At 37.3% G+C, this 10,976-nt stretch overlaps 1 protein-coding gene across 1 annotated transcript; it reads right to left on the reverse strand.

Annotated features, from left to right (window-relative positions):
* Positions 1-41: 41 nt before the first annotated feature.
* On the reverse strand, positions 42-10,697 carry LOC140951865 (DNA repair protein RAD51 homolog 4-like). Its single transcript, XM_073401230.1, has 11 exons — positions 10,553-10,697; positions 6,988-7,049; positions 6,312-6,420; positions 5,787-5,796; positions 5,334-5,415; positions 5,003-5,137; positions 4,573-4,668; positions 3,623-3,722; positions 3,163-3,233; positions 1,591-1,761; positions 42-821 (listed from the first exon to the last, which is right to left on the reverse strand). The coding sequence occupies exons 1-11, from the start codon at positions 10,632-10,634 to the stop codon at positions 747-749; spliced, it is 993 nt and encodes a 330-aa protein (XP_073257331.1). The 5' UTR covers positions 10,635-10,697; the 3' UTR covers positions 42-746.
* Between the last annotated feature and the right edge of the window lie 279 nt (positions 10,698-10,976).

Raw genomic sequence — 10,976 nt, forward strand, 5'->3', positions numbered from 1 at the left:
GCGCATTTGATTATTACCATTAATACCCACAGTACTGTAGGTTGCTAACACGGTCAACATGGTGCGAGAACACTTTAAATTAAATGGCTTTATAAGTTAAGAAAAACAGCGTTTATATTTCTATGTTGAAAATACTTTATTACAAGCGCGCGTCAAATCACTACAGGATCAATCATGTAAGCTTGTGAATAGTGACTCAATGTTCTTCCGTAAGGTTCAGCTTCACAAAAGGAAACTAAAACATATTAACAAGCCTTGGAATCTGGCAAGAATCTCGAAGATTTGGAAATTCATTATGTCTCGGGGCATTCGTGAGTTCTTTGTTACAAAGAGAAAATCGGAACATTGCATGTTACAATCCTCGATCCTCGTAAAAAAGAACTGTTAAGCAAAGATCGGAGCAACACCATGATGCGTTTACCAGAATCAATCAATATTCTTTTATCCAAGCCTTATTATGGTTTGCTTCAGTGAGCCATCTCCTATTCCTCGTAAAGTAATAACGATCCATACTCTTGGACTGAAACAAACACCATCACCTAAAGATTGCTGGGAACTTCTGACCCCATCCAGCTTCGCTGGGAAGACCAACAGTGAATTACGATTCTGAACAAACCAACAGCGCATGAGAACAACTACCTCTCGGATGGTCTTGATATTCTCTAGCTACCCTCAAAACGTACCGCATAATCAAGTCACACCCCGCTTTTCAGTAGACTCAGTGTCACTACCAAGTTTGAAGGTGTTCAGTTCTGACTAACTGGCCTTTGACTGTGAAGCCCACTATTTTGTATGTAAAAGGCACAGGAGACATGTAATTTCTGCAACAAACCAAAGGCAGAAGATTACATTGACGTAATTCTTTCAACCGAAAACCTTGCAGTAGGGAAGAATTTTCTCACTTCCTAAAACTAATTTAACCTCGAACAAGAAGAGCTGACTGCCTCTAACTAGGAACTTTGCACGAAATCCAGATTAACATTAAAACGCATGAGCAACACTTTCCCTGTGATGCTGTTTATTATTAGGCAGGGTCACCAAGAAGTCAGAGCGCTGGACTTTTAATCCGGGGGCCCAGAGCACTGGAAGTCCTACCCTGACTGCTAGCTGGATTTGTTCTTGGTATGTCCTGCGTTCAAATCCACGGCCATTCTTGTAAAATAAATGGAATTTCCAGTGTTTGAGTGGATACGAATTAGCCGGAAATGAAATATTTCTGCGGCACGGGAGCAGTGGGGACTGGGGCAGTTGAAGTGCAGTATGGGTAGAAACAGCCAAAATAAACCTTATGGTTTTTCTATTCATGTTGTACTGCGTAGAGGAGCCGAAATCACCCTGGTTCGCTTTCTACCTAGCCCGTTGCGATTCAGCATTCTTAACTTTACTATGTTCCATTTTGACTATGTCCTTGATGAGACCCATAATGGTAGAGGATAATAAAATATTTTTCGTCATAATCATTATCATTATTGTATGTACATGGTGTATGATTTTCGAACCGGTACAATTCGTCCCCTAGACGCCATTTCGCGTGCGTTTTTTTTTACGTGATCCGATTTTAAAGAGAGTAAAAACAATGAAGGGTAGTACCTGTCTTGAAGACTTGATTACCGTAGCAATCCTTTCTGTACCGTCCACCTGGGATATTGGACTTCTTTGTATGAACAATCTGGTATTTGGTACATGAGCCCAGGTTGGTCCCAGAGCAGGTTTCGTAGAAAATGAAGACTTGGAGGAGTCAGTCACGACATTGTTAGTGATCTAAATAAAAATGGCCGTAATACAGATTTTGATGAGAGTGTTCATCCAGATTCCCAGTCGATCTTTGTGAAAACATAATTTGTCGTCAGTGAATCAGTCTATCTAACCACCTAGTCTGTATACATGTTGTAATTCTGTTTCAATTCTATAATCATGGACAAAAGTCTGGGGAAAGATTGCCATTAGTTTGCTCAAACCCTCCCCCCATCCCACTTACAACGTTGAACGTGTGTATCCATAGTCTACATGTATCTGTGTGTCTGTCTGTCTGTCTATCTATCTGTCTACATGTAGAGTTTGAAAATTGTATCTGGTCGAGGAGGGGGTACTGCAGGGCATTTGTTAAAAAGATAGCACTGCTTTAGAAAGGAATCCTAAAATTTCAGATCATTGCAAAAAAGAAATTATTGGGCAATTGTTCACGAAACTTTGCTGTCATTGTGAAACTGGAGAGTCAACACAAGCTACCACAAAAAAATACTAGTATTAATTTGATAAATGTACTGCCGGGGGGGGGGGGGAGTGCTTCCTTATAAGAGGCTAATGGGGATGTGCCGCTGGATGGGGTCGCATTTTCATGACTGGTGTGACTATAATGGGGTCGCATTTTCAATAGAGTTGCTAGAATGGGGTCGCACATTTTCTGAATTTTGGGGTAAGACAGTTCTTCATATTTACAGTTAGCAAACGTTGCAGAATGCTTGTACTGTAAGTGAAAAGTAAAGTGTTCTTCATTCAATATAAATAGAAATAAATATATATATATATATATATATATATATATATATATATAAATAGAAAGTGACTAAGTTGGGATCGCGAAAATTACATATTTGCTCAAAAGTGACTAAGATGGGGTCTATAATTGTCCACAGAATAGACTATAATGGGGTAGGGGTTCTGAGAGGCCAGTGGCACATACCCAGCAAAAGCCGAAACATACAAAGTGATGCATTAATAAAAACGGACTCGGAACTAAAAGTTGCTGGGACTCTTTGGGATTTTCTGGGCAGATGAATGATGATTTCTCTTCCCTAAGGATAGTTCAAGTGGGGAAACAAACAAAGATTGGTTTTATCCTTTCTTGTCATATCTATTGCTGCCCAGTTAGTACAGGTGGGTTGAAAGCGTGCCGGTCTGTCAGTCTTTCGTACTGTACTCTCGCGCTTATCCCTGACAAGCCACAAGGAGACTGGATAATAAAAATATTTCATTAAAGGAATCGTCTCTTGATGAAACAAATTGCGACACTCCAGGAAAATGTCTTTGAAGGTCACTGAATAATTATTGGACTCACTTTCAAGCCTGTCAAATCTTAAAAATAATAATTTAAGGTTGGGAGATAAATATGACGTTTTTTCATTTTTAACACAAACTGATCTAACAAACTGTCACACTTACCACAACTGCAACTGAAAGCTCGACAGCCAGAGACTTTAAGATTCTAGAAAGGTTCACCATCAAGGAATGACCTGGGATAATAAGACAGAATCACAATTAGATGGAGTCCAGGGACAGTTTTAAAATACTTGCCCCAACTAATGAATTAAAGTGTACAAATGTAGTTGTGGTGGTGTGGTAGTGAAATAGGTTGCAGTGGCAGTAGCAGTAGTGGCAGGGATAGTACGGTGTAGTAGCATTATAGTGCGCAAAGTATATGTTTATGTAAAAATGACCATAGTAAGAAAAAAATGAAGCCCTGATCACTTATTACTTATGGGGTCTTACTATATTGTTTTTTAGTAGTCAAGACTGAATAACTTGGGCACAAGGGCTGCCCTTTGACACTTGCTTTTGGCCCATTGCCTACCTGCATAATGTTTCAGCCAAAAGAGATTTATTTCTAAGAGAACGTTATTACCATGAATTTGTTGGCCACCAAGAATGGGGGACACCACAGCTGCAACTGAGTCCACTATTATCATCCTTAGATGCTGCATTTCATCATCATTTTCCTCAGTCTAGAAAAGCATAACATTAAATTAAAAATAATGACCTAAATGATTAATAATGATGAGCCACTTGAAGGTCTAGCCGCTTGCAGTGCAAAGGGAGTACCTTCAGTTCTCAGTTATTTTACTGAAGACCCTGAGTATTGGTCCAGTCCCAGGAATCAAACCTGTGACCTTCCGCTCTACAGTCAAGTGCTCTACCAACTGAGCTTATCCTGCTGCGGTTAAGAATTATGATTTACAGAGGTGTACAAGCAATGATGTAGTTAAACATTTGAGAGAATTGCTTTCTTTAAATATCTATTGCTTAACATCAGTAATTATACATACAGGATTAAATACAGGATTAGCTCAGTCAGTAGTTCTAACGCTTGACTACAGAGGGGGAGGTCGTGGTTTTGATTCCCGCAGCCGGACAGGGTCTTAAAATAACTGAGAAACGAATTAGGTATAAATTGTCTTTGCCCTGGAAAAGGCTGGACCTTTGTGTGGCTTGGATGACCACATGAAATGGCAATCCTAATAGTCTCCTCAGTTGGTACTTTCATGCTAAATACATTGACAAGGTCCTGTTAGCGTATAATTCCGACAAGCATTATGGCCTTGAAACAGCAACATAAGACAGCTGAAATGGTGACAAACGACACAAAGATGGGTTGAAACTGTGACAGTGACAAAAAAACCACAAATACATTAGTAAATACTGATGGCGACATGGCTTCCCGGCCTTAATACATGTACAAGAAAAAAAGAGGTTTTGAAATTCAGACTATAACCCCACATGGAGGGCCTCTTTGACACTCAGATAAAGAACATTTTTTTCAATTTTTTTGCCCCATCATATTTTGAATAATCTTACATTTAGCCTCTGTCTTACACCTTCCAGAACATCCACTACTGAGAATATGTCAAAGGCTTGAATAACTGATATTCTGGACAATATGTCACACACTTCCTGAAAAAGAAGCAAAACAAATTGATCAACAGAAAAGCTAACTGCATGGGGCAACTAGTTTATCCCTTACCCTCCTTCACCTGGGTTGAAGGAATGAATGAAGCAAAACTAGAATGTGTAAGCAGTGTGGGGTGTTCTAACCCAAAAAAAAAATGTGGGAAGATGGGACATTTTCTCAAGGAACACATTACCACAGCCAGAATCGCTGCTGATTAAATGATGAATGTAAACCCTAGAGAATTACACCATGACAAAAACAATTAAAATGTATTCTTATTTTTTTCAACTCTTCATGGCTTGTGACCAAATTCCTTAGAGTAATCCATACTTATACCTGATCTCCTAAAGAACTGTTCCACCCTTGTAACATTTCTCTGATCCTGGTTCCACTCATTGAACCACCTGTGTCAACATACAGAACATTCTTTTTTGTTTTCATTGCCGTTGATAAGGCAATATTCATACAGATCTGAAAAAACAAAACGAAACAAAACAAAACAATAGAAATGATCAGTTTACTCGCAGAAAAAATCCAAATTCAAAATTTGACACTTCAGTCATGTTGATTGTAAAATTATTTTTCTAAAATAAAGTTTCCCAAAGAGGTGTGTTTTGAATGGTTACACCACAGGAATGTGATTATTTATTTTTGTCTGGAGATTTACCTGAGATTTTCCTGCACCTGCTGCTCCAACAATTTCAGTCAGTTCTCCAGAGTACAACCCTCCATCAAGGAGTTCATCTAAACTAAAGAAAAGACAACCAACTAAATTCACTTATACTATGACCTTACCTTTACATTTTTTGTAGTGATGCCTACATGTGTAACATTGGCTGATTAATGACTCTAATTTGATTTTTTTAAATTCACGTAAGTTATAACCCTATCCTAAGACCATACACCCTTGCCCCCCGGATCCCCAAACTCCCTGAGGTACACTTAAGGTCTAATTGTATTTCAAGAAAACATTAACTAGTGTTGAAAACCTATCATAATACAAACAATAATTTTTTTTTAATACAGCAATTTAATTTCATCTATAAAATAATAACAGACAGCCTTACAGCACAATGATAATCAGAAATGGTCCTGACATTTAAAAATATACAGTACTTACCTATCACAACCTGTTCAAACAAAAGTAAACCGTCATTAGAAGTAGAAATTTCTGGTTCCAGAAAATATCCATACCCAACCAGTCCCTACTCAGGATTTTTAGAAACTTTCAATGGGAGAGGAGGGGTCTCACCATCAAATTATGAAAACCGTGAACACACACTATTTTTATTAAAACATGAAAACATATATAGTACTTACTGAAAATAAAAAACCAGCACTATGTACAATAGGTTAAAGAACTCTTAGCTAACTGTTTCTCTAGCTAAACAGGTGATCTGGTTGGCTTTACAGGGGTGAGTCCTTAATAAAAAGAGAAATTATCTGCATTGCTCACGACTGTCATTTACAGCTGGGAGCATTGGGTTTCCCCCAGCTGCTAAGCGTTACCTCCAGTGGCTACTTTCATTTTTAACGAGAGAAAAATTGGACAAAAAGAACTTCCTGGCTGTTCAATTTCCCACCTACTAATTGCATATACCCACGAAGTTGAAATCTTGGTGAAAGCCCTGAACTCTGTTGTTACCTGATGAGATGATACAAAATCTAGACATCATATCATCATAAAAGTCACTTCCATTAAGAGTAAATGCAGCCATCTGAACAATGATAGTTTGTTGAAGGGAAGAGAGTACCTAAGAAGGAATCACAAACAAATCTATAACCTTGTTTTCTTATAATACTGTAACTACAGCAATTCAATCTGCCAACAAATGCACTTATTTTCCAAAGGGTAAAATATGACTTTGTTAAAACTTACCTAAATTCATGGAAACATTTTTTTTACAAGAAAATAAGCAGCACATGTATATTGCACATTAATTTTCATTTTAAAAACTACAGAATTACTGGTGTATGGAAATGTAAAGCTGTTCCATCATCTGTCTCTAAGTGAAATACAGACTCACTGAACACATGTATACATTCAATTTGTAAGAAAAAAAAATTAACGTGTTATTGTAATTGTGTGAACAATCATTTAAATTAAAATAGTATAGTTTTTAATAATGGCTGGCAGAAGAGTTATTAAGATACCCTATTAATTCAACTTCCTAAATTCAACACTGTGACTACTTGACACTAAAAATGCCTCCTGTGGGAGAGTGGGTACATTATTTTCTTCCGTCACTCACTCAGTCGTGGTGTGTGCAACTGCACCAATTGATATCAATAATATTAAAGGATGTTTAATATCACCATACCATTTCAGGAACTGAAATCTTCTGAGCTAATCTCTCAACATTACAGGATATGAAATCAGCAACTGAAAGGTAAGTTAAGAAAATTGTACACATGTTTATAGAATGTCAGCCTAGTCCCTAGGCGTTCTCTCTTGATCCGTTGTCTGCGCAAAGTCTGGGAGAGAGCGGGCCAGAGAACGCTCGGCAAGTATCTCTCAGTGACGTCACAGCTCATGGTAGAGTCCAGGATTGACCAAGCTGAGAATGCCTAGGGACTAGTCTGATAGAATAAATAATTATTCTCTCAGTGGGGCCCTCCACAAACAATACCAATAATACTACTGCAGGGGTTTCAATAATTTTTTTAACAAGCAGTTGCCAATGGTAAAATAGGCATCAGTGACAAGAAAAAGCACTGTTAAGCCCCTTTGCCCTAGTGGGGTCTGGGGGCCTGCTCTCCCTGGAAAATTTGAAATCTTACTTATTCCCAGTGCTCTGGGCATCAAAAAGAGTACTGTTTATAACAATATTTATTGATCACTAAACACGTTATCCACCAGCATATTTTATGGATTCAGACGTTAGTCTTCGATCAGTGGATAATTTTTTACATACCGGTAATCAATCCTGAACAAATAATACTCTTATTCCTGCCAGTTGACAAAGACTGGTTCCTGTCAAAGTTCTAGAAAAATCTCCTAAATACACTAAGATTTGTCTTCTGTATTGTTCAGCTTTCGTCATCTAGACACCATGTTGCTTTTCCATGACACTGAGGCTTCATAGTTCAGTTTTTAACTGCACCGCTGGCCATTGCGTTTCAAGTTGTCATTGTTGATGTTGATGTTGTTGTTTGTTTCTCTTTTTGTTTTTCTCTTGAACTTTATTCACTTTACTTATTTATTTCTAGAAATCTTATAAATACAATCTGAACAGATGGCGGTGAGAGGCATTACGGGTGGTGGAAGACTGCTGGTAACTGGCTTTTATTGACACCTCTGACTACTGGGAGACTTTTTTTTTTTTAATGCAAGTAAAACACACACAGAAAAGAAAAAAAACTACACAGAATAAATAAAGTAATAAAAAGAAAAAAAAAAAAAAAAAAAACAAATAGCGAATTTTTGTTTTTCTCTTGAACTTTATTCACTTAACTTATTTATTTCTAGAAATCTTATAAATACAATCTGAACAGATGGTGGTGAGAGGCATTACAGGTGGTGGAAGACTGCTGGTAACTGGCTTTTATTGAAACCTCTGACTACTGGGAGACTTTTTTTTTTAATGCAAGTAAAACACACACAGAAAAGAAAAAAAAACTACACAGAATAAATAAAGTAATAAAAAGAAAAAAAAAAAAAAACAAATAGCGAATTTACACACTTACATGACAATATACTTACAAATATTAAAATACGTTACAGCAGTGCTAATTCCATATATTACTGTACTTAGTATGATCTATGATAATTATTAATTTTTACATTTTTTTTTTCTTTCTTTGGGGTGAAAGTAATATAAATATTCATGGTAGGTGCACATATTACTAATTTATGTTTTTGGAGTAAGGAGACAAGACCCAGCAAGAAAAAGAAAAGTTTCCATTTTTTTGTATTGCGCGTTGTCTTATTTTCTAATTGGTATATATGTCTCAGATAAAACAAGAAATTGTTGTGAATTGGGAAACATTCTTTTGATCTGCATATCCAGATAAAGTTCTTAGCTATAAGACAACAGAAGTTTATATGGAGCTTAAAGGAAGAGCTGTCTGGCGTTAGGCCCAAAGTGGTAGTCATGTCTAAGTAACTGCCTGGTTGGAGGATCTGGCACGACTGAAGCCATATTGAGAAATTATCCCAAAAAATTTTTGGTTTTTTGGCATTTTCAAAATAGATGCGTCAAATCCTTTTCCTCGTCATGGCAAAAAGTACATTTTCCGTCCTCTTTAACTCCTCTTTTTCGCAGATAGCTGTTAGTTGGTAAACGTCTGTGTAAAAAACTGAAATTAAAATCAGTTAGTTTTGAGCTCGTTGTACAAGTGTTTGCTGCTTGAAAAACGTTTCTCCAGTCAACATTTTTATCGGTTGAAGAGTGGATGTCTTTATGCCATTTGTCTATACAAGATATGGGTTTTTCACTCTTATTTGCTATTAGTTGCTTGTAAGCAATAATTCTAGATGATTTTTGGCTTTTGAGAAATGTGTTAAGAGGACTTTCATACTGCTGATGTGTTCTCGGGATTTATCGTTGTAAAGATTTCACGGCTGAGACGATTCCGAAAACATTAAGGGTTTTACTCAAATGTTATATCTGTTCTGAAAATGGTTGAGGGAAAAAAAAGTTGAGAGAATTCTCGTCCATTAGATGTTTAACTTTTGTTATATCCTTGTTAAGCCAATTATTGCAGAAAACTGGTACATTATTCATTCTTATTAATGAATTTTGTAGCAGAGATAGAGATAGAAAATGATCTTTTGATACTACTTTCCTCTCGAAGAAAGTGTCAGACCAAATTTCTACAATTTCTTTGATAAAAGGGTCTTCTATCTTTAGCTTATCAATATCCTTTCTGTTAAGATTTCTTAATTCGAAAAAAAGACTTCCCCCGTATTTTCCCAGCACCAGATTAAAGAAGTTTTTCCATTTGCCACGGTTTCCTGAATCTAGATACTTTTTAATCCACGTAGCCTTGAGTGATTTGTTAAAAGAGGCAATATCAATCATTTTTAGTCTTCCTTCAGGGTAGTCATTGATCATGATCGAGTGTTTAATTTTATTCTTTTTGCCGTTCCATAAGAAATTGAAAAAAAGCTTGTTGATCTCTTTTATTGCTTGGTAATTCGTTTGCAAAGGTGTGAGTATATAGACCAGTTGGGATGCTACAAGGCTTTTTAGTACTGTTATTTTCCCTATCAAGCTAAGTCTTCTAAATTTCCAGCATCCCAAGACTACTGGGAGACTTGGCCCTCAGTCAGTCTTCCAGTACCAACTTTGAAAGTAAAAACCATAAATCCTACAGCCTCCACATGTATACTCCTCCAAAATAAGGAAAAGTTTGCACATTACAAAGGCAAAAGAATCAACCACTTTGTCAAGGCTGGAAACTAGCCATTTCAAACACTCTGGAACGTAAAGGAGTTGCAACACCCAGGGGTGTACTCCTTCAAATACGCTAACTACTGAAAATACATAGAGTGAACAGCTCTAGAAATGGGAAGACAAAATCTGGGACCAGTTTTTTAGACGTTGGCTGGCACTATCAACGGGATAACTTTTTATGCAAAGGATAAATATAAGGAAAACCAATTGCGATATGAAGTGGATAGAGATTTATTCAGTGGATAGCTTTAATCACCTTACGAACAACTAGGACATGGCCCCAGTTGTTTGAAAGGTGGATAGCGTGATCCATCTTTTGAACAACTGGAACCTGGACTCCAAAGAGGGAGAGGAAGCCCAAAAAAGCGAAGCGACTCCAAAATACCCTTATCCAGAGGACAGAGCGTACAATGTATACTATTAAAAAACCTTTTCAGGAAGGCCAAGCTAAGGGAAAAGGCTAGGGCTGAAACAAACACAGACTCACCAGTTTTGACTCCATACTCCTGAAGTGCTTTAAGATGACTGGGTTGTAAAGAACCACAAGACAGTGACAAAAGACGATGCATACTACTGTAGGTACCGACCTGAGGTCACTATGAATGTTGTTTTTTAACGTCCTGTTAATACGCCGCCTCACCTCTAAATCCTTGCCTTTACACAGTATTAGAACATCTTGGTTCTCAAAGGAAAAATATGCCAGAACAATTATTGATACGGGTATCAGTCTGGAGTAAGCAAGAGAAGAAGAGCGAAAAACGCCAGGCACTTTTTTCACGAAGGGCTTTGTGGAGGTCTGGAACTAGACTCCAGTTGCGCATGCTATCCAGCATTTTTTTAGTTTTTAAAGTGGCTCGCACCAGTTGTCACCTTTTACAAATTTTAACTTTAAAAGGACAGAACAAAACATC

Source organism: Porites lutea, chromosome 11, assembly GCF_958299795.1.
Source record: "Porites lutea chromosome 11, jaPorLute2.1, whole genome shotgun sequence".
Classification (NCBI taxonomy): Eukaryota; Metazoa; Cnidaria; class Anthozoa; order Scleractinia; family Poritidae; genus Porites; species Porites lutea.